The sequence below is a fragment of the Lonchura striata genome, chromosome 32 (assembly GCF_046129695.1).
Source record: "Lonchura striata isolate bLonStr1 chromosome 32, bLonStr1.mat, whole genome shotgun sequence".
Taxonomy (NCBI): domain Eukaryota; kingdom Metazoa; phylum Chordata; class Aves; order Passeriformes; family Estrildidae; genus Lonchura; species Lonchura striata.
In genome coordinates, this window is record NC_134634.1 from 4,759,590 (window position 1) to 4,782,529 (window position 22,940).

At 52.4% G+C, this 22,940-nt stretch overlaps 3 protein-coding genes across 3 annotated transcripts; all 3 read left to right on the forward strand.

Moving 5' to 3' along the window:
- The first annotated feature begins 10,757 nt into the window (after positions 1-10,757).
- GOLGA7 (golgin A7) lies at positions 10,758-15,572 on the forward strand. Its single transcript, XM_021535864.2, has 5 exons — positions 10,758-11,025; positions 11,925-12,077; positions 12,350-12,451; positions 13,487-13,550; positions 14,338-15,572. Exons 1-4 carry the CDS (start codon positions 10,915-10,917, stop codon positions 13,532-13,534), a joined length of 414 nt encoding a protein of 137 aa, XP_021391539.1. The 5' UTR covers positions 10,758-10,914; the 3' UTR covers positions 13,535-13,550; positions 14,338-15,572.
- Positions 15,573-16,226: 654 nt separating this feature from the next.
- GINS4 (GINS complex subunit 4) lies at positions 16,227-18,603 on the forward strand. Its single transcript, XM_021535866.3, has 7 exons — positions 16,227-16,380; positions 16,544-16,630; positions 16,923-17,036; positions 17,480-17,577; positions 17,899-17,987; positions 18,327-18,417; positions 18,507-18,603. Exons 1-7 carry the CDS (start codon positions 16,255-16,257, stop codon positions 18,601-18,603), a joined length of 702 nt encoding a protein of 233 aa, XP_021391541.1. The 5' UTR covers positions 16,227-16,254.
- A 2,980-nt stretch (positions 18,604-21,583) lies between these two features.
- On the forward strand, positions 21,584-22,932 carry LOC110473382 (protein phosphatase 1 regulatory subunit 3C-B). Its single transcript, XM_021535865.2, has one exon. The coding sequence runs from the start codon at positions 21,584-21,586 to the stop codon at positions 22,436-22,438; it is 855 nt and encodes a 284-aa protein (XP_021391540.1). The 3' UTR covers positions 22,439-22,932.
- Positions 22,933-22,940: the final 8 nt, after the last annotated feature.

A 22,940-nucleotide genomic window follows, 5' to 3' on the forward strand; every position in this document is an offset into this window, starting at 1 on the left:
AATCAGCGCGGCGCCGCCCGCCGCGCGCTCGCCTGGCGCTGTCAATCAGCGGCCGCAGGAGCCAATCTCGCCCCGCCCCGCCCCGCCCGGCGCGGCCCCGACGGCCCCGCAGTCCGGCCCGGCTCGGCCCGGCCCGGCTCGGCCCGGCTCGGCTCGGCTCGGCTCGGCTCGGCTCGGCTCGGCTCGGTTCGGTTCGGCTCGGCCCGGCTCGACTCGGCTCGGCCCGGCTCGGCTCGGCTCGGCCCGGCCCGGCTCCGCTCGGTTCGGCTCGGCCTGACATGGCCCGGCTCTGTGCCACCTGCAGTCTGAGAGCCCCCGCAGCCCGGTGCGGCCCGGCCCGACGGAATGCAGCCGAGGCAGCTCGGGGGTACCCAGAGCCCGCCCCCGGCCGGGAGTGTGAGCTCGCCCCGCAGCACCACTGGGCTGCATCCCCGGTGAGCGGCCCGAATCCCCCGGAGCCGTTGCCGGTCTCTGAAGCTGGGGCGGCTCTGGGAGGTCCTGGCTCTCCCAGGTGGCTGTTCCAACCGAGAGGTTGGAAATATTTCTGTGAAGCTGTACTGGACCGTGCAGAACTCATTTCCCAGCTGACAAATTCCAACAGAAGCTATGACATTGGGGGAAAAAAAAAAAAAGAAAAACAACGACTAAACAAAAAACAGGAGAGGGAAAGGGGGCCTGTTCTGTAAAGGGTACCATGTTCCAGATGTGTATTCCCTATTCCTCCAGCTGCACCAACCCCTCGCCACCCTTACCTTGCTGTGCTCCTCAGGGCTTGCAGGGTCTTGCTGCCCTCCAAAGCTGGGAGCTGGGTACCTGGAGGCCGTGGGGCTGCCCAGGTCCAGCACAGGTGAGCAGTCCCGTGGGGCAGAGCAGGGTGGCCCTTGGTGCAGGCCAGCCAGGAGAAGATATCTTGGTCCTTGTGCACAACATCTGGCCATTGAGCAGCTCTGCCTCTGTGCCTAGAGTGCACTGAACTCTCTCCTCAGGAATCCTCCAAAGCTCCCTTTCCTGCTGCTGCTTTTCTCTCAAACAACTTGTGCTACTTAAAACAGGAACTACACCTCATTGAGAGGTAAATGGAAGAGGTTCTGCAGCCTGGGAGCCTGAAAGAGCCACTTTCACCTGAGGGCCAGCATAACAGAGCAGCCAGTTAGCACCACTAATGAAGTGAAGAATTTAGCGGTAAACAAGGGACCCGGAGCAAAAGACGCAGCTGGATGGAGCAGGCCCTCTCCTGCTACTTGGGCTCAGGAAATGATGGCAAAGCGCTGATCACTGCTTGTACCAAGAAGCAGCTGCAAAATGGACTTCTCATTCCTTGAGAAATTCTAACAGTATAAAATCTGCTTTTACCAAAACTAGTTTAGAAACACTGAATCATCTCATTTTGAGAATTTAGAAAATAGTGTTGTGTCCTAGGAAACAAGTGTAATATGGAACTGATCTGCTGAAAGATTTATTCAGGCATCCTGATTTGCACCCAGATGTTACATCCATGGGCACAAGTGTCTGGTTGGGAACCAAACTGTGCCTCCTCATTTTCCATGGCAAGATCATAGGAAAGCCTCAGAACCTCTCTATTTGCAGAGCAGCAATAGGTGTGTTTGACTTTGGCAGTGCTATGATCCTTCTGTTCCACAATGGGGCATGGAATAGGAATATCACAGACAGGCAGGTAAGGTGAGGTCTTGGGAAACTCCTTGTTCCAAAGTTGGAGAGCTTTCCAAAGGCAACAGCAGTAACTCTGCAGCAAAAACTCTACAGTCAGGGTTACAGTTATCTGCAGGTCAGCAATTATCACATGGCACCAGGTAAATGTCCCATCAAAGTACCCCAGGGATATGTATCCTGGAGCATCCCACACTGATTATCGGGTTTCACTGCAGCCCTGACACACTGAACAGTAGCTGCTGAGCCTGCCACAGTTCACAGCTCTTGATCCAAGCAGTTCAGCATGCCTTGGCTGCTAAATCTGACCACATGCATGGTCTGGACAGTTCCTGAACTTGGCTCAGGGAAGGTTTTTGCTGGCTCCCTTCTCTCTTCTGTGGCTGACATCCACATTCATGACAACAGCGCCTGAATGGGAAATCACGAGTAAATTTAAACTGAAATACAATTGACCAGCAAATACAATTTCTGGCAAACCATTTTTTATTTAAAAAGTATAAGAAACCATGGAGAAGGAGGAAAAAACCTAAACCAAATGAAAAATGCCAACTCTAGTCTAGGCCACTAAATTGCTTAATACATGATATAAGACCTCTTAGAAAGCAGCTGCCCAAGAAGGGCTGCTCTTCCAACAGACCTCTTCCAGACTGCACATGAACTTTTCTGAGTGAAGCCTGTGCAGCTATTTCCCTTCATAATTATGTAGCCCACTGCTTCTTAAATCTCTGCCTTGTCTCTAATGTCATAGCCATTTATTGCTGCCTTTCCCACAGGGGCTAACATTTTCTTATTGAATAATGAGACGCTTTGCACCACACACCATTCTGGCTGTCCCAAGACCTCTCCTGCCCTGTGAAAAGCCCAGCCCAATTAACCGTGCCTATATCTGGCTCCATTGTTCATCCCAGCAGCCTGCAGGACCAGGCTCTCTGCCCTCATCTGCAGCTCGGCATCGCACTCTGCTCCATGTCCACCTGCGGTGTGTGCTCAGTGGTGACAGGGCAGGTGGCAGGTGACATGTCCCCGTGCTGCTGGCAGCGGTGTTCTCCCACCTGTCCCATCCTCCCTGCCCACACTGGGCACACTCTACCCTGGCCACCTGGTGCTGGAATGTGCCTTTCCCTACATGCTGCCCTGGGGAAACAGGCAGGCACGGGATAATAGAATATATTAGCCCTGAGTCCATTCAGGCCCTGGCTCTTTATGAACAAAGCCTGCTAACTGAGCTGATTTTTGCCAAATGACTGGCTTTCGTGCACGAGCAGCAAAGTGGAGCCCCCAGAGACTCTCATGCAACAAGCGCTATTGCCCAGGGCTCATTGTTTTACGCCTGCACTTGAGGGCATGGAGGAGTCATGGCCTTGCCTGCCCTGGCATTTCTTCTCCAGTTTCCCACCACTGCATTAGCCCCATCTCTGCCCCAGCAGAAGCAGCAGTGATGGAGGAGATAAGACAAACTCAGGGACAGGGACACGAATCCCGGCAGTCCCTATCCCAGGGCTCACACTGTCCCTTGGTGCCCATGCACCCTCTCTGGGGTCAGATGGGATGCACCAGCAGAGGCAGCCCACCTACAACGTCCCTGCATGGAGAGTCCACCATGCCACTCCTGCAGCAGGACAGCTCCTGGACACCCCCAGGCAATATTTGTTTTAGGTTCGACCCCTGACCCCCCCAGCCCACCGAGAGCTGATAGCCCCCGGCAGGGTCAGTCCCCGAGGAAGATGTTGGATGTGCCATGTTTGTTTTCTAGTTTTCTCAGCAGATTGTTCCAAGACTCCAGTAACACTGATGCAGCCAGGAACACTCTCTCGCCCCATGATAAGGGAATCTGCACAGGGAGGTTTTGCAGCTGTGGGGACCCAGTCTGATGCCTCAGCCCAGTGCCCCTGGGGCTGCAGGAGACACCTTCACCAAAAGCTGGCCAGCAGCAGGGCCAGGATCAAGGTACACAACAATTCCAGTCAATGTCTTCTGTTTGTGTGAAATTAGCACCAATAAATGCAGTAACTATACATGACCAACAACAGATTTACTAGTTAACATATAAAGGACTACAAGAGCTAATGCCTTCAGCACTGGTGAAACTCTTGACCGTCTGCCCCTAGTCCCAGGAGGGAACTGATGGCAAATGTTTACAGAGGCTTATAAATATTTATCCTGTAATAACTTGCTGCATTACAGCACATTCTTCTCCACAAGGCTCAGCTTTGCCCTGGACCAGGTGCAGGCTGCTGAGAGGGTCTGTGGTACATATAAAGTTTACCTGAATAACATACAGCAAGTGCTGGTGTTCAATAAAACAGCAGCAGCCAAGCTGCATGCGTGAAAGACACCACAAGTCATTCCTTACCCAACAAAAGAAAAATGTGGCTGGGGACACAGGTGTGCAGGCACATTGGTGTGGGTGCAAACCCCTCCGGGTTGTCAGAGTAACCTGGGGAAGTGGTGCAAGTCACTTGGGAGGTATAAATCACACTGCTGGGCTGACCTGACAGAAGTCTCAGCCCAAGAATGGCCCTGTGCTGCCTGAGAACATGGGGACCCTCGGCTGCTTTTGTGAAGACCCCAAAGGAGGGGAACAAGAGACTAGCCCACCATGAGGAAACATCTCATGCTTCTTGCTCTTCAGCAATCCTATCTGCCCTCTTCCCTCTAAAAAGTTTTGAGCCATCTGTCCACTTATTTATTTATGCTTATGATGCTAAATGATTTGCAAGAGCATAAGATACCTGTGGTTTGGAAACCATGTGATAGTCTCCAAGCTGGACCAGAGATGGAGTTCAGAACTACTTTCTAACAGGAGTAAATAAGCAGATTGGAAAGGCTCCATTGTGTATATTCTGGGTTGCTATTTTCTTAACCCTGTCTCATTAAGATGGATGGAGTTTCTGCTTATTAGTAATTTGGCAAGTTCCTCTTTGTGTACACTCTGCACTTCTCACTAATGATGCTGTGCTTCAGTGATTAACAAAAGAGACTTCCAGCATAGTCAGTGAAAACACAGCCATGCACTTGTGGCACTGGGATGGAAACCCAACATTCTGGAGATGCCCTCTGTGGAAGACTGCAGGGAACCCAGCAAAGGAGAAGCTGCTGGCCATGAAACCTTTCATGTCACTCAAATAATTTTGACCTGAGGACATTGCTTCTTTGATTTACATATATAATTGCAGAGCTGACAGACCCTGCAAAAAAGTGACTCAGAGCCTTCCTCTGCTGTTCTTAAGACGCATCTGCTGGAGATGAAGCTGGCACTGCTACTACCAGTAGATTTACAGCTGGCCATTAAAGTATGTTTACAAGTCTTTAGTACAGTGTACACATCTGGTAAATCATTGATTGAACAAATAGCTCCTCCTGCCATGCTCTCTCTCTCAGCTTTTCCTACTACTCTGGTACCCAGCCCAGAGCCTGCGTCCAGTGGTGGTGGCAAGCCAACAGCAGGTGTACATGTGGTACCCAAGCAGGCAGACACACGTGCCTGCACCTGCAATGCAGCACTGACATCTAGAAGCTGTTGGACACACACCTACAGAAGAAGCCCCATGCAGATCCTCAGCATGAAGCTCAGCTGATCTGACCTTACCTACATGCAGTGAAAGATATTCTTGCTAGCATTCTTGCTAGCATGTATTCAAATCCCCTAGTGCTCTTGGTCACGTTGCTCTTGAACCTGGCCAGACCAATCACCTGCACAGGGCAGAGTCCCAGGTGGGTACACAATGAGCAAGAGAGGCAGCTGTTCCCTCCTGGGACACTCATGAGAGAAGAGAAGGAAATCGGGGGCCTTTGCCAACCTGCCAGCTGCCCTCCAGTGGGTCAGCACCAATGGGGGAAAGCCAGGGCTGGCAGGGCTTGGGTTTGCTGCACAGGTACAATGAAAGAAAAGCAGAATGGAAACAGGGCACAGGTTCAAGTACACGAAAAACTACATCCCTTTTCCCTGGCACCAGGAAGCATTGAACACAGCCCACACAACAGACTGCACTGGAGCCTTCCCAGCAGCAGGAAAAAATGCTGGCTTTGGTGTACTACTGAGCATGGCAGTGGCTGGGGCTGAGGAGCAGCAGGAGCTGCAGGCCCCCGCCATGGCTTATTGTGCCATGCACAATAAGCATCTGGGCAGCTGTGCAGTCATCTGTGGCCAGACCTTGCTCTTTGGCCACAGAGCTGGGCAAAGGCCAAAGGGTAAAGGGCAAACCATAGGAGCAGAAACAAAGCTAGATCAGCTCATTCATGCAAACCTTTTCAGGAGCTTTTGGTGGCAGGATGAGCAGCCATAGGGGTGCAGGACTTGCTGCCTGGACACACAGGCTGCCAGGTCCTATGCAGTCACTTGGCAGTGGTTGAAAAGGTACAGGATCCTGGAGGCTTAATTAGAAAGGACCCACACGGATTGTCAAAGTCCATCTCCTGCCCCTTCTCACATGCATGAGAATTTCACCCTGTGCCTGAGAGCGTTGTCCAAACACTTGAACTCTGACAGGTTTGGAGCTGTGACCACTGCTCTCGGGAGCCTGTTCAGTGCCTGACCAACTTCTGGGGGAAGAACTTGCCCCACTTCTCATTGTCACCCCCTCACCACCAGATACAGCATCCACCTGTGCTCAAATTCTACTGTAGTATCCTCAAAGTTAAGGTCTCATTTAAGTGCTTTTATGAATAAAAACTTGTTAAAAGAAATGCCTGCAAGGCAGGGCAAGTCCTGCTCTCCCTCCTCTTTTTAACAGTGAGAAAGCGAGGTGGCTTTGCCCCAAGACAGCTTTGCCTTGGGATGGAAAGAGAGGAGCCTGGGCACTCTGCTTCCATCCCCACATCCAGCTGCCAGAGCTGGCTTCTGAGGTAGTCTTTGAGATGTTGAGTTAAGGCTGATTCCCTGGGGCACAACATGCTGCCTCTCAGTTTCAGGGTTTTAATGGACTGGCAGGGTGTCTGGGAAGGAGGAGAGGGAAACAGAATTTTCCTTTCCCCAATAATAATTTTATGAAATATTTTAAAAGGGATTTAAAGAAGACTCTCTTTCCTCCCTTCCCCCTTTCTCAACTGTACTGTGCATTTTAAACTGCTTGTGGAAGGGAATTCATTAGTGCAGGCAGCAGAGCCCAAAGCTCTACAGCAGCCCGTCTTCTGCACAATGGAGATCCAATGCTTTCTCCCCTGCCTGGGAAACACATGCCCAAAATCCAAGTACATTTAGTTTTTCTAACCTAATTCATTTTGTAGATTGATGGAGAAAATCCATAGCAAATATTTATGACTTTGCAATAAATAACCCTCACAGAAGTTACAAAAGAGTTCTGGCGAGTCTCAAGGTAACTTTCAGCGAATTCCAGGGGTCAGGGCAGACTGGGATACTGAGCCCATAGTGCTTGAGCCTTTAGCTCATCTGTTTTGAATTATTGGTATTACTCAGTGTAACATTGCTCTCAATGGAGTAGCTGTGCTGTGATTCCATGCCATATTTTATTTCTGTGGCAAGAGAGAAGCTGCAATAACTATTAGTTGTACTCTGTTGTAGCCTGCAAAAAAACCAGGCCCCAGCGGGGCAGGGTTGGTCCTGCTGGTGCTTGCAGGCTGCGAAGGAGCCTGAGCCTGAGTGCCTGGGACAGGACTGGGGGCAGACGTGGTGCTTTTTCCTGCCAGGAAACGTGGACTGCTGAGGTGCTCGTAGGCATCTGGCGCTGCTCCAAAGGTGGTAGTGTCCCAACATTCTGCTGAAGGCAGCTATCAATGCTTCAGGCCCCTGGGGCCAGCGAGGGGTGGTGGGTGCTGCTGGGGCACCACACTCCCCGTCCTGAGAGCCACACTCCCATCCTGAGAGCCACACTCCCATCCTGAGAGCCACACTACTATCCCGAGAGCCACACTCCTCGTCCTGAGAGCCACACCCCTATCCTGAGAGCCACTATCCTGTCCTGAGAGCCACACTCCCGTCCTGAGAGCCACACTCCTATCCAGGGAGCCACACTCCCATCCCGAGAGCCACACTCCCATCCTGAGAGCCACAATCCCTGTCCTGAGAGCCACACTCCTATCCTGGGAGCCACACTCCAATCCTGAGAGCCACACTCCTATCCCAGGAGCCACACTCCCGTCCTGAGAGCCACGCTCCCGTCCTGAAAGCCACTATCCTGTCCTGAGAGCCACACTCCTATCCTGGGAGCCACACTCCAATCCTGAGAGCCACACTCCCGTCCTGAGAGCCACACTCCCGTCCTGAGAGCCACACTCCTTTCCTGAGAGCCACACTCTTGTCCTGGGAGCCACACTCCCGTCCTGAGAGCCACACTCCCGTCCTGAGAGCCACTATCCTGTCCTGAGAGCCACACTCCTATCCCGGGAGCCACACTCCCGTCCCGAGAGCCACACTCCTCGTCCTGAGAGCCACACTCCAATCCTGAGAGCCACACTCCAATCCTGAGAGCCACACTCTTGTCCTGGGAGCCACACTCCTGTCCTGAGAGCCACACTCCCAACCTGAGAGCCACACTTCTGTCCTGGGAGCCACACTTCTGTCCTAGAAGCCACACTCCCATCCTGAGAGCCACAATCCCCATCCTGAGAGTCACACTCTTATCCTGGGAGCCACACTCCCATCCTGAGAGCCACACTTCTGTCCTAGAAGCCACGCTCCTGTCCTGAGAGCCACACTCCTGTCCTGAGGACCACACTCCTGTCCTAGGAGCCATGACTGGGGCGAGAACGGATCCAGCTCATCCCCACTCTATCTTCGTTAGCTCTTAATCACCACAGCGGAAGGAAAAGCAGCTACAGCATCACGCTGCTCGCCCGGGCATGGGCTTCTTTCAGGGCTTTCAGAAAACAGGGTCAGACGTGTCTTCTGACCTATGACCTGTCGCTTCCCTCCTCGCCATAATTATCTAATACAGCGCTCTCCCTGCCAAGTACAATGAAACAATTTGTCACTTCAATTGTCTGTCAGTCAACACTGGGGCCTTTTCAACAGACCAACACATGTTTTTTGAGAGCTTGTCAGCAAGGGCTGTCTGGCCAGGCACATAACCATGGAAAATGGAACCTTTGTTAATTCTGGTTCTTAGAAAAGTAAATCCATTCACTTGTTTTTTTCAGGCCTTCAGTTTGGAATTTGCACAAGAAGCTGAATTGCTCCTGATCCCTAAATGATTGGTCAGAGGATTTGCATGAGGAAGCAGAAATTAATTATTCTTTTCTTTTCTTTTTATTTTCTGTAATTGTGTGTTTAGAAATGAGATTACATTCTACAGCAGCACGAGGGGCTGAGGGGGGAATTGCTTTGCATTTGTTTAGCTCCTTAGAGTTAAGATCACCTAATCGTTTCAAGCATTTCCTAAGATTCCCTCTCTCTTTTTCTGCTTTAATGACCAAACAAAGATTGTGCTACTTCCCGGGGAACTTTTCTGGCAGCTGAGCTTGGCAGTTGGGAGTGAGGGGCTTATCCCTCTGCCGAAATAGTCTTAGAATCACACAATCACTAAGGTTGGAAAAGACCTCTAGATCACTGAGTGCAACCATTAACTAACTCAATGCTGCCAAGGTCTCCTTCCTGCTTTTGGCTTGCAGGGCACAAAAGGCATTGCAGAGCTCACAGGCTTGAGTCTTGGTGGCTCCTTGTGCTGGAGGAAGGGTGCCAGGATTCCAGCCAGCCCAGGAAGGAACTGCTGGCTACCCAATTCACATGTCCAGTCAGCACAAGCTGGGGTGCCTGGGGAGCCCCATGCCAGGCAGGGTGCTGGGACATCCCAGAGGGGCCACCTGAGCTGTCAGGACATGGATCTGCTAGTTCCAGGCCCTGCAGTCATGCTCCTGTTCAGACAATAAAACAGATAACCTTGTTGATAGCACAAAAAAAAGAGAAAAAAAACCTGCATTTTTTGGTGCTACTTAGAGCTTCTTTCTGTATTTTTGGGTTTTTAAACATTTTTCTTTTGAAAGCAGCACCCTTTGAAATTCTCAGTTTGTCTGTTGATACACAGATGAAATTCTATTCCTGAATATTTAATGCAAGATAGATATCTCTATTTTCATGTATTCATCATTTTCTTTGTCATGTGGAAGCTTGTGTTCTGAAATACTTTATTTGAGAGCATTACAGAAATGCTGGATGGCCCATACTCAATTTCAAATGCCCTAAATAAAAACTTCTTCAGATCTGGCTTTCCAGAATACCCGTCCCTGCCTAATTCAAACCATACAGGGACGTCTGACTTAGACTCTTTCAAGCCCATAAAATGACACAAATTGGCTTTGCGAGTATATCTCCCACCTTTAGCTATGTCTATAAATTTGATTTGTCCTCTTGCATCTCTACTGCATTAGGTGGCCTGAAAGACTCTGTTTCAAAGTGTCTGTCTGCTCTGAGAGCCACAAGCGTCCATGCTTGGTCAGGCTGGAAAACACTGTGCCCATGAACAGCGAGGGGTCAGTGGCTGCTCAACACCTCGGATTTGCCCATGGCTCTCAGGAAGAGCAGAGTGGCACTGTGTGGCCCCATGGCACCGTCGGCACGAGCACCACAAGCACGAGCACCCCAAGCACGAGCCCCTCCTGAAGGTCGGGTCCCGGAGGATGAGCTCCAGAGGCACAGCCCCAGGACACGGCGCTCGGGGTGAGGCCGTCCCTGCGCTCTCTGCTGCCAGGTTTGCCTTGGCCCGAGGGACCGCTGCTCTCGCTGCCTCGGCAGCCCAGAGCCCTCGGGCAAAGGTTAACGGGCCGCCACCGGACCCCGCGTGCGGCAGCACAGCCAGCTGCGACAAAGCTGCGGGAGCGTCGCTCTGCGCGCAGCGGCTCCGGTTCCTACGAAAAACCATGGAACTGAGGCCCGAGCTGGGAGCGGCGGGCCCGGGACAGGGCCGGGCCCCGGGACAGCCGGCGACTGTGGGCCCGGGCGGTACCAAGTACGCCGGGGGGCCGCCGGGACAGGCGGTGTTGCCGCGGGCCCGGGCGGTACCAAGTACGGCTGGGAGGGAACGGGGGGGGTGTGTCACGTGAGCTGGCCGCGCTTGAAATCAGCCGTACGCCCAATCGGATATGGGTGCTTTTGCACATGCGCGCTCCTGCCGTTCTGCGGGCTCCGAGGCTACACCTGCGCAGTGCCGCGCCTTGTGGCGCCTGGCGGCACTTCCGCCCTCACCCGAGCCCGGCGTCGCCTCGGTGGTTTTGCGACAGCCGTAAGTGCGCGGGGCGGCCGGCGGAGCGGCGGGACCGGACGGGACCGGACGGGACCGGGGCGGCGGCGCAATGAGGCCGCAGCAGGCGCCTGTGTCGGGCAAGGTGTTCATCCAGCGCGACTACAGCGGTGGGACGCGCTGCCAGTTCCAGAGCAAGTTCCCGGCCGAGCTGGAGAACCGGGTGAGGCGGGGCGGACGGGGGCTGGCCCGGGGCTCGCGGCGAGCGCGGCGCACGGAGCCTGCACGCCGGGCGGGACCAGGCCGGGCCTTACGGGCCTGCGCCCAGGTGGCGTTCGCAGGTGCCCTGCCTCGGTCGGAGCTGGTCCCGCGGGTTCCCCGAGGGCCGGGGTAGCATCTCCTGCAGGAATCTGACCGAACCGCTCAGGCGCAGGAGCGGACGTGGTTCCTTCCTCGTGTCCCGGTCCCGGACTCTGGTCAGTCCTGGGGAAGGTGGCTGGTTTGCAGTAGAGCAGAATGTACTCGTTGTGTTTGTGCGAATAGAGTCGGGTCTGTTCTCTCAGGTGATAGCATTGTCCTCTCCCTTGAAATCCTACCCGTCCTGCCCACTCAGAAGCCTCACAAACGCTGTTTCAAGTACTTACGTTTTGGTCAGTGCTATCAGATGTGGGCTCTTAAGCTGACAGTCAAACAAACACGCCTTCCTACCCCATTTTCTTTCGCTCGCTCGGCTTTTCTCTCTTCCTTGTTCCTTTGTTGTGGGTACGTTTGGTCAGCACTGCAGCAGCACCGAGGCACTGAGGGTGTGGAGTGTCCCTCCACGCTCGCCTGTTCATTTTAACCCATCACATCCCTGGGTGTGAATTCCGGTTGTTTCACAGCTGAATTGCACATTAGCTTAGGAGTGTTGCTCTGAATGGTTTTGTGTCCACGTTGTGTTTGACTCGGACTCAGCCTGAGCACAGGAAGGTGTCTGACAAAGAGCTGCAGGTGTGTAACTCTGCGTGCTCCAGGCTGCGGCTCTGAGTGCAGTGCAGATGATCCCTGAGTGGAGGTGGATGTACAAGGCTACTGGTGAGTTCTGCAGTGTGCACCTGACAGCCCCACTTGCTTTTCTTGCAGATTGACAGGCAGCAGTTTGAGGAGACAGTCCGGACACTGAACAACCTCTATGCAGAAGCTGAAAAACTTGGGGGCCAATCTTACCTGGAAGGCTGTCTCGCCTGCCTGACTGCCTACACCATCTTCCTGTGCATGGAGACACACTATGAAAAGGTAAATGCTTGTTTCCCTTTCATCCTGCAGGCAAGAACTTGGGTCCTGGTGGGTTTCCTGTGACTTGCAATGTTCTGGTGCAGATGCTGTATGGATGTAACTCAGGCGTGCTGGTACTGGTCACTTTGGGTCCCATGGGGGGCACCCTGAATCCAGGCAAGTGCCTGCACTGTCGAGCCATCAGAGCAGTTGTGTGTCAGTTCTCACCTTGCCGTAGCTGTGATACTGTTTGAAAGGAAACAGTTGTGACTTCTGTGCTGTTTCATTGCCAGGTTCTAAAGAAAATTGCTAAGTTCATTCAGGAACAGAATGAGAAGATCTATGCTCCTCAGGGCCTTCTGCTGACAGACCCCATTGAAAGAGGATTAAGAGTTGTATCCTTCTCTGGTTTCTGACATTGTCTCCTGCCTTGTGCTCCTCGTTTGTCTCAGTGAGGCACCTCTGCTCATGCTCGATCTGTGATACAGAATGGGTGATTAATCTTGTTGCTTTTTGTTGTGTCCTGGTCCCTAGTCAGGTTTTAGTATGTTAAGGTTTGGTGCGTGCAAAGCCCATAAAGATGTGGAACCCAACCTTTGTGCCTGCCTGGAAAGAGCGCTCAGGATCCTGCCTCTATTCCAGTAATGTCCAGAAATGCTGTTTTTCTGACTGGGGAAAGAAGTGACCATGTTGGTAGGACAGAAATGGATGTGATAACATCAATTTACTTAATGTGCAACCCTCAGCTGAGGTTTTGGTGAAGATCTTGACATACAACATCACTGCAAGCCTGGCACTTGCTCTTGCTTCCAGTATGGCTTATTTCAACCCTTTTTCTTCAGCCGTTGAGCCACACTGAAGACATTTTGTGTGGTTATTGCCTGAAGTTGTAAAGACCTCTCATAGCAAATGGGGAAGTATAATGAGTAACACAGCTTTCTTTGAAAATCTTGAAACCACAGTAACTTGAAACCCAATGCCAATTGAATGTATGATGAGGCTAATTCGTTGAAGTTGGGTTTTCTGTGTCCTTGTCCATGTAGCTCAGAGCTGTCACCTACATGACTTCTTTTTTCTCAGTGTGTTTTTCCATTGTGTATACACCTTCTGGAAAGAAAAAAAAAACAACCAACATTCAATTTGAGTAAAAGCATTTTCAGTTTGGTAGGTGACTTATTAGCAGTATTAACTTTTTTTGCTCGGCGCACAGCCTTCCCCATGAGTTCCTGCGCAGGCCCTGGGCTGGGAGCCCGTGCTCTTACCTGATGAGGCATCTCACATAGGCTGTTCCTTTTGCTTTGGAGCTCTGGGACCTGCCTTTAAACAGCTCAGATATCAAAGTCCCATCATCTTAATGTTTTTCTGCCTTTTTCCGGGTATGTTTTCATAGTCTCTTTATAGTGTATTTCCTTAACAGCTTTTCTGTGCAGATTGAAATTACCATTTATGAAGACAGAGGTTTGACCAGTGGAAGATAAAACTGTGGAGTTTTAGGTACATGTTACCTGTATCTCAGATCAATCTCAACATCTTTTTGTGCTCAGAGGATTGGGTGCTGTCATGCTGGGAGTTTATCCCACCCTTGTAGTTATCAAAGACTGTTCACATAAAGCCTGTGTGGACCAGCTCTTCTTAGAAGTAAAAATATCAGTACTGGGTTGAAGAAATTGGAGTCTTGATTGTGTAAATATGCTAACTTGTACTGTATTATGTCCAAAATTCTTCTCGGGTCAGTAAAAAATGGACTCTGTCCCTGAGTGTACTTTAGCATACAGAGCCTTTTTGCTGCAGTTTTTTAGCTGGCTGCTGTTCTGGTTACCATGCTGATGTCTTTACTTGTGATGCTTTGCGGTAGGAGGGCCCAGCAGCCTTGAAAAGCTCTGCTGAGAGCTCTCAGTTCTCTTGGTGCTGTGGGGCGAGTCACAAATATCCAGTGCAGACCACGAAAATTGCTTTCTGTGACTTTGCTTTTGGACAGCTGGCATTGGCACTGGTTCCCTTGTGCTGGGTGCTCTGCAGGTATTGGGATGGGAGTGTTACATTCAGATTGTTAGCAGTATATACAGAAAAGAATGGGAAACATTTATGCCTGTTTTGCAAAAAGAAACAAATAGTAAAGGTCTTTATTTTTTGTTTGGACAAATGAAATGAGTTCTGGATTCTGCTCACCACAACACATGGTAACTCTTGCCACATTCTTGCTGCACCTGTAGAAAGGTTTGTGTAGGGTAGCTTTTGGTTTGAGTTAGGAGTTTCTAACCCTATGAAACTTCTTTTCTAGATGACAGCTCATCGGTGGACTTGCTGTACCAAGGTTCCCCTACCTCCTACTTTAGAGCATCATTCCTTTCTCTGCTGCCAGATCCACAGTGCCATCTACTACAAGGACTAACTTCCTCAAACTGCTCCCCAGGGGGTGACCTAGCTGGTCAGCATCCACTTTGCAGTAGATTTGGAAGCAACAGGATCACTTTTTAGTTTTTTGTTTTTTTTTTTTTTTTCTCAAGAAAAGGCAGAGTGGTAAAGCTGTGTTCTCTTCTGAAAGAAATGGGCTCTCAGCCCAACAGAGGTTTAGTTTTAGTCCTGTAAGTACAGTGCTGTTCATCCCTGGTTCTTAAACCCTTCTATGTATCAGTTGGGCTTTGGAAAGCTCCAGCTCAAAATTAGGAATTTCCCTCCAGTTCAGTGTAGGAGTGCAGAGATACACAGTGCCTCTTCCCAGTGAGGAGTGACTCAAGGCAACGTCTCTTGTGCTGATCCTTGTGGAAAACCAAAAGGCAGAGTGCTCCTTGAGTTAAGGTCTTGGTTATCCCTGGGGGGAGGGGGTTGTAGCCAGACTTTAGCCCTGGTGGTTTTTCTGCCCCTGTGTCTGTGGTGGTGTTGGCCCCATCAGTGCTCACCAAGAGGGGCCTGGTCAGTGATGAAACAGCAAGCACAGTAAAGTGGATGCTGAGCCAATAAAAATAATGATTCCCACCCTTCTCTGATTAATATGTGAAGTGTAAAACTGTTTCTTGATGGATTCCTTATATATAGTTTATAGGAAAACATTGATTTGATGAACTGTAAGATACTGTGTAAGATGGATTTCTTAATTCTGTCTCTGGCACACATTGAGGAGTTGAGCTGTGCATTCCTTAGCGTCCCCGTGCATTGCTCAGCAGTACCTGCACAGTCCAAGCTGAATCCTTTCTCTCACATCCTTTTCCTGTGTCAAAGCCCAGGTGTCTTGGTGTAGGGCCGAGTGTCAGTGTCCAGTTGTGGAAGGAACTCAGGAGTTCAGAAGAGACACTTAGCAGGAGTGGTGGGGCTGGGTTGGTTGTTGGTGGTGCTGCAGGTGCTAATACTGGATATGGAACTCCAGGCTCATTCCTCAGCCACTGGGGAGTTGAGATTTGATGAATATTTTCATTGTATAAATTTGTTTTTTCTAAACTGTAACAGTGTTTGCCTTTCACAGCTGTTGCAATATTGGCAGAAGTACTGATGGATCAGTAAACCTTTTCTTAAACTGTGTCCAGGTGTGTTCAGTGGCGAGGGGCACAGTGTGGCGGAGCGCGGGGCTGGGAGCGGCCAGAGCTGCAGCGCTGCGGGGATGGGCCGTGTCCGGGCCCGGGGCTCCGCCCGCAACCGGGGCAGTGGCCGCTGGGGCCGTGTCCGGGCCCGGGGCTCCGCCCGCAACCGGGGCAGTGGCCGCCAGGGCCGTGTCCGGGCCCGGGGCTCCACCCGCAGGCGGGCCGGTAGCCGCCGGGGCCCGGGCTTTGGGGCCGGGGCTGCCAAACCCCCTGAGGCCTGATTGGCTGGAACAGTTGTAGCTGATCTCTGATCGGCTGGAATGGCTGCAGCTGAGCGCTAATTGGCTGGAACAGCTGAAACGTCTCTCCGGCTATTCATTGGCCCAGAAGTTGCAGCTTGACGCTGCTCTCTGATTGGTGGAAGCCCCTCCAGCCTGATCTAAAGCCTGACTTCCAAAAAAGCTGCATCCGCTTCCTGATTGGTCGAAAAAGCTCGAAGCCAGGAGACGCATCGTGATTGGTCGAAAAAGCTCCGCTTCCGCCTCGTGGTTGGCCGCAGAAGCAGCACATTCAATCTGCATCTTGATTGGCCAAAGAAGATTGCTGTTTCAATCCGCCTCCCGATTGGCCGGAGGCGCGGCGGCCGCAGCGTGATTCCCCATGCGTGGGCCCGGGCGGCGCGCATGCGCCGTGGGCGGACCGGCGGAGCGATGGCGGGAGCGATGGCGGCAGCGGCCGGCGGCGACTCGGACGGCGACAGTGAGGAGCTGGTGCTGACCCCGGCACAGCTGATCCACAGCCTGGAGCAGGTCCCCGGGCTAGCGCGACGGGCTCGGGCCGGGGGAAAGCGGGGGTTGCCGGGCGCGCTGGAGCAGATGCCGAGCGGCGGGGCCGTGGCCGTGTTTGCTCCTCTCGCTGCGGGAGTGCAGCTGAGGTTTTGCTCGCTTTCACTGACAGCGTGCCTTCTTTCAGGCCTGGCTGAATGAGAAGTTTGCTCCAGAACTGCTGGAGAGTAAACCTGAAATCATCGAGTGCGTGGTGGAGCAGCTGGACCATATGGTGGGTTCTGGGGCTCGGGTGGTGCGGGCAGGCCCTGGTTGCCTGGCTTGGCACGAACATGCCTGACTCTCTTTGAGAGTGCCGGGCTTCCCTGGCTCCGAGGCAGATCTTCTCCGAGTTTCTTCTTTGAGCTTGCCTTGCAAAGGGCTAAAGTACGAGGAGGCAGCATGTTTTGGGTTATCAAAAGCAGCCATAGTCTGGTTTTGTGGGTTCTATATACAAAACGTGGCTTCCTCTCTTTTGTCTTGTTTGACGTTTCAACTATATAATTTCTCGTTGCTTTTTCTTGTAGGAAGCAAACCTGAAACGGGTGAAGAGAGGAGACCTGAAGGTCAGTGTTCATCACATGGAGATCGAGAGGATACGTTACGTGCTCAGCAGCTACCTGCGGTGTCGACTGGTGAAGGTAATGCTTATTGCGCAGCCCAGAGGGTAAAAAAGGTAATTTCAAGAGGGTTTTTTGCCTACACGGGGCTTCCTGCCTCAGCACAGCATTTAATTAAAGCATGTTCTCTCTCTGTTCTCTGAAATGCAACTCATATTAATTTCTTGGGCACACTTTCGTATTGTAATGAAGGAGGTCACAGCAGTGTTGATCACAATATTGTGAGTGCTGCTTGGTTCATCTAAGCCTGGGGTGGCACAGCTGAATGCTGTCCCATTCTGCCCGAGTCCTGCTGTGTGCACACATGGTTGTATAGCTTGGTGATCCCATGTGATGTCCCAGTTACCTCAGGAGCAGGGATTTGGGCAGGCCTGCTGCTGCTCCTACAGTGGAGAGCGGGGCTTTAAACACTGAACTCGTGGGAGAGATCTGTATCATTCTTTTGGATTGTGTTTCAATATTAGATAGAGAAGTTTTTTCCCCACATCCTGGAGAAGGAGAAGTCTCGAGCTGAAGGGGAGCCTTCCATTTTATCACCAGAGGAGTTTGCTTTTGCTAAAGAGTGAGTAGGTTTTCAATGTATCTTCCTCCCCTTTTATAGATTATAGAAACTTACTTTTGTGTTTTGATGACGTTCTTGAGACTGTGAGCCTTGGATAGGTTTGAAGTAAGAATCAGTGTGTCTTACCAGGAGATTTCTTTGTGGGCAAGAAAGGAACTGAAAATAACTCTGGTAACTTTGAGTCAGTTACCAGGGTCTGTCAGGGGCCTGTCTTTGGCTGTGCCCATGGGATGAGGAGCTGTCATTCTTGTTTTGAGTCAATACTCTCCCTGCAGATTTGTATTTGATTAACCAACTCAATACTTCAATGGTTTGTTTCAGGTATATGGCAAACACAGAGGCTTACCTGAAAAATGTGGCCCTAAAGCACATGCCACCTAACCTGCAGAAAGTGTCTCTCCTAAAGTCAGGTGAGTCTCTCCAGACTCCAGGGTAATCTGGAAATTGTAGAACCAGGCAGGAGTGTGGGGGAAGCTCCAGGGAGCCCCAAATGTGAGGGCTAGTCCTCTGCTTGCTGCTCAGTTGAAGCAAAGGTGATGTTGTAACATGGTTCCATGCTTCTGCCAGGGGATTGTGCTGGCCCCTGCTGTCAAGTCCTGTCTTGCACTGAGGCTGAGCACACACATCTGGTTAGAAGAGTCTGGTGTTCCCTTTGCTGGCTATAAGTTTGTTACATGTCAGACCCCTCAGTGTTCTGCAGAGGAACATAAGTGGGGGCTGAGCATGTGCTCTCAATCTGTTGTCTGCAGTTCCAAAGCCCAACCTGGACTCCTTTGTGTTTCTGAGGGTGCTGGAGCGGCAGGAGAACATACTAGTGGAGCCAGAGACTGATGAGCAGAGGTAGGTGGGCATTTCTGCACATGGCACAGGTGTCAGTCAGTGTCACTGATGGGCGTGTGCTGCAGCTCACGTTCCCCCTGTCTCTGCAGGGAATATGCCATCAACCTGGAGGAGGGCTCGCAGCACCTGATCCGCTACAGGACCGTGGCCCCTCTGGTGGCCTCAGGAGCCGTGCAGCTCATCTAGGGGAGAGGTAAGTGTGTGGTGGGAGGAGCAGCTACCACGCCATCTCCCTGCCCACCCCACAGTGGGCTGGCAGGAGCTCCCAGTGGGGCTGACTGGGCCAGATCCCCTCTGGGGCTGGGTCCCCTCCTAGGGCCAGGGCCCCACTGCCATGGCAGGCAGAGCACAGTGGCACTGCAGGTGAGCACCACAGTGTTGTACTGCAGAGGCATTCATTACCCCCACAGCTCATCCAGTTCCTGATTGCTTGTGACATGGCCAGCATACAGCCATAGAGTCCTTCCTCTGGCATTCCTGTGTGAGAGCAGGCTGTGTCACAGGGCAGTGTCGGGAAAGCTTCAGTGTGTAGCTTCTGGGATGCTTTGTTTAAGAGCAGTGGCCGGTGGCATCACTAAAATGGAACAACTGTGGTCTTGGCTCAGGAAAAAGTAGTTTCTGCTGTGTGTCATCTGAATACCCTCCATGCAGAGGGTGATGGGTTCTGGTGCAGCTTCAGGTTGCATTTTTGAGAATAGACACTGTCAGACTCCCTTCTGCAGAAGCCACTGCTAAGGGAAGTGGGACACGCAGTTCATTTTTGCTGGTCACGCAAAGCAAAAGCTCCTCTGGCTGTGCTGCCCCATGCAGGCCTCTTCTAGTTGGAGGAGAAGCCAGGATGTTGTGTGGTACCTCAGCTCAGGACCTGTCAAGTGTGTGGGCAGGCAGGGGATTGTGTTCATCAGGGCAGGGTTTCTCTTCCCTGCATGAGGGGTGTCTGGGGAGCACCTTCTCTACGAGGCTGGGGGTGACAAAGGGCATCTTGTAGTGTGAGTGGCTTTGCATGTGGGCTTTGTAGTCTTCCTAATTAATCCATTTAGGTAAGGAAGATTCTTTCAAGTATAGACATTAAGAGAGGGCTGGGTTTAATCCTTAGGAATCAGTAGCATGTTCCTCTGGACAGCCCTCCAGGAAGGGCTTGTGAACTGTGCCCTGCCCATATTTACAGCCAGACAAATTCACAGAGGTGACTGAAGCTTCCAGACAAAATCCTTGTTAATCTGCTGTTGTGGAAGCGTGCTCCACAGGATCTGCTTGAGGAGTGTGTAGGTGGCACGTCTGCATGCTTTCTCCTTGGCCCTATTCAGTTTGACTGAATGCTTGTCCAGACAGCTTGTCCCTGCCACACGGCTGCATGTCACATGGCTGCAGCAGTGTGAGCGTGAGGGGCATCTGTCCTCTTCTAGTGGCTGAACTTTAACTGACCTGATGGTCTCCAGAGTGCCTTGGGAGTAGCTCATCTCTGGAGCAGCTGGCACTTGGCTGTGTCTTCACAGGTGAGGCAGGAGTGGAGATGGCTGACATCAGTCAGGCTCCAAGTGAGAGTCAGTTGTGGCACACCTGAGAATGCTGCCTGCTTTTTTTTGTCCTTCCATGACTAAATAGGGACATCTGTGTAACTGCTAACACTGCACCTCTGTTCTGTCTGTGCTGGGGGAAGAAGTGTCCACAACTTTATTGAGAAAATGATGGTTTTGGCTTGTCCTTTTAGACAAAGGAGAGACACAGCAGTGCATCCACCTTAATCTGTGCTGCTGGGAGAGAATGGGTAGAGTAGGGGCAGCTTTTCCAGTGTCTATGGGTTCTGCTGGTAAACTTGATGTTAAATATATTCCTTGTTCTCTGCTTTCCCCTAGGTGGAAGTAGCTTGGGTTTACTTAGTGAGTAGCTCTGAACGCAGAGTAGGTGCATGATGGAAGAGGTCACAGGGAGGACATTGATGGTGAGCTGCAATTTCCCTGCCTGAGCCAGAGCTGCAGTCCTGGGGGTAGGAGAAACGTGGGACAACTGGTTTTGTTGCTAGGAAGACTTATGTTTATGTTGGCTACCCCAGGTCGCTGAATTTGGGGGCTTTGCACTGTCAGCCCGAGACGATGTGTTGAAAGCATGTTTTTGCATCGTATTTTTGCCAGCTGGGCACTGGGTTCAAGCTCACTTTGGCCATCCTTTGAGAGATGTCTTGCATTGTACTGCAGACATTCAGACATGGTGGTGATGGAGAACCATGTAGAAATATTGATAGGTCAGTCAGCTGTGTCATGAGCTGATGAAAATCTGTGCTGTCAGCAGGAACAATCAGGGCTGCTTAACATAAGTGGCTAGACAGCTCTGGGGCGATTAGCAAGGAGTACAAGGCAGGGGTGATCTGATTTAGGTGACAGTCTTTACTGTCAAGGAGTCACATGTGACCTGAACAGTGAGGGTGATTTTGATTATAGATGTTAGGGACACCACAGTGTCTCTTGCGTGCCTAGGTGTGAGCAAATTTCCTTCTCAGTGTGCACATCTAGGGTAAGAAGCTTCTCAGTTGGCAGAGAATGAGCCAGGGCTCTGGGGTTTTCTCTGCTTAGACACCCTGGAAATAACTGTCTTTGGAGAAGCATCTGAAAAGGGGTACATAAAACCAATTCAAACCTCCCCCATTAAAGACTAGGTAAGAGGAGCATGCCCCTTTTTCTCCCGGTGCTGATAGTTGCCCAGCTGCTGGTTGTCCAAGAGCACTCATGTCTTTCTGGCACCAGGACCCATTTCTGTGCTGTTCCCCCTGCCTGGCACAGCAGAAGATCACGCTGTGCCGGGTCTGGTCCCAGCGGCTGTCCTGGCGGTCTCCGGGCCGCGGCGCCGCCGGCTCCCCGGGCCCGGTGCGAGGGCGGCCCCGCGAGGGGGCGGGGCGGGGCAGCGGCGCCCCATTGGCTGCCCGGAGCGCGGCGCCGGCGCTGATTGGCTGGGCCGCGCTGTCTCGGCCGCGGGCGCTCCGCCGCTCCATTGCCCGGAGCCGCCGCGGCGGGAGCGGAGCGGAGCGGGGGCGATGAGCTGCGGCGAGTGAGCGGGGCCGGGCGCGGGTGGGGCGGGGGGCTCGCCGGGCTGGGGCCGCGCCGCCTGACCCCCGCTCTCCATCTCTAGGCTTTTCCAGGTGTGCAGCGGGCGCGCTGTCACCCCTCCCGCTATGCCCGTGGACCTGGCCGTGCGGCTCTGCCTGAGCCATTCGCCCCCCATCCGCAAGCTGCTGAACTCCTACGAGGAGTTAAGGGGCAACCGAGGCCGCAAACCCCTCCGATCCTGTCTCAACCAAAAGCTGAGCGCAGAACATGAGCCTGAGCGGCGAGACAAGGGCTCCAAGGGCCAGAAGAAGAAGCAGGTCGTGTTTGCTGATATGAAGGGGCTCTCACTGACAGCTGTTCGCTTCTTCTCAAAGTTTGAGGAGGACCTCTGTGATTTGCAGCATGCCCTGTCAGACCTTGCCTGTTTCCAACCTAAAAAAAGCCCCCTGTGGGAAGCATGCAGGTACGTACTGGACTTCCCACAGCCGTCAACAGACTATGTGGCTTTCCGCAACAGCCTGCACAGCAACTTTGTCTGCCTGGAGAGTTGTCTGATCCAGGGCCGTGCTCTGTCAGGGACAGTGAAGGTTAGAAACATTGAGTACGAGAAGAAAGTGATGGTCCGCATCACCTTTGATGGGTGGAAGAGCTTCCGGGACATCTCTTGCCAGTACATGCACAGCACATACGGCTCAGCTGACACGGACATCTTCTCTTTTGAGCTTACCCTGCCCAAGCCATCCATTTCCCATAGGGGCGCAGAGTTCTGCATCTCCTTCCAGTGTGGACAAAAGACCCACTGGGACAACAACCATGGGAAGAACTACAAGATCTGCCACTTGGGCATGATCCACCCTGTTTCCTGTGCTGTGAAGAGTACCAGCAGGGCCTGGGAGCATCTTGGCACCTCTGGGGCTGCTGCTCTAGTCCTTTCTCACCTGCAGACCTGGCGTCATTCAGACCAGGCTCCTTATTGGTAGGAAGGCAGTGTGGGAGACATTTAGGTGCCCTCCCTGTCCCAACTGGTACAAGGGTCCTTGGGGAGGGGGTCAGCTGCAGAAGATGCTGTTCATGGTTTTGTTAGCTCGCTCATGGCCTGCTGCTCTGTGAGCAGCTGCCAGTCCCTGCAGAAGCTTCTTCACTTCTTACTGCTGCTGCAGAGGCTGGAAGCTGCTGCTTGAAGTAACTCCTGCGTGTAGGTTTTCAGGGCAACACGAGAGTAGGGGAGTGACAGGGGAAGGGCTGTGGGCTGGGACTGGCGGCCAGGTCTGAGCCAGCCCGGGAGCTGCGATGGCCGGTGCTGTCAAGTGCCTTGTGTGGGGGAGCTGCTGGGGCAGGGGCACGATCCTGGCGCTGCCGGGGCTCTCCAGCTGCGGTCCCGAGAAGGGCTCACCGCGGGGTTACTGGGACCGGCGGGGTGCCTCCGGTGGTTGGTGCTGTAACGAGGAGTTAATAAAGTGACGGCGCTTCGCGACTCCGGCC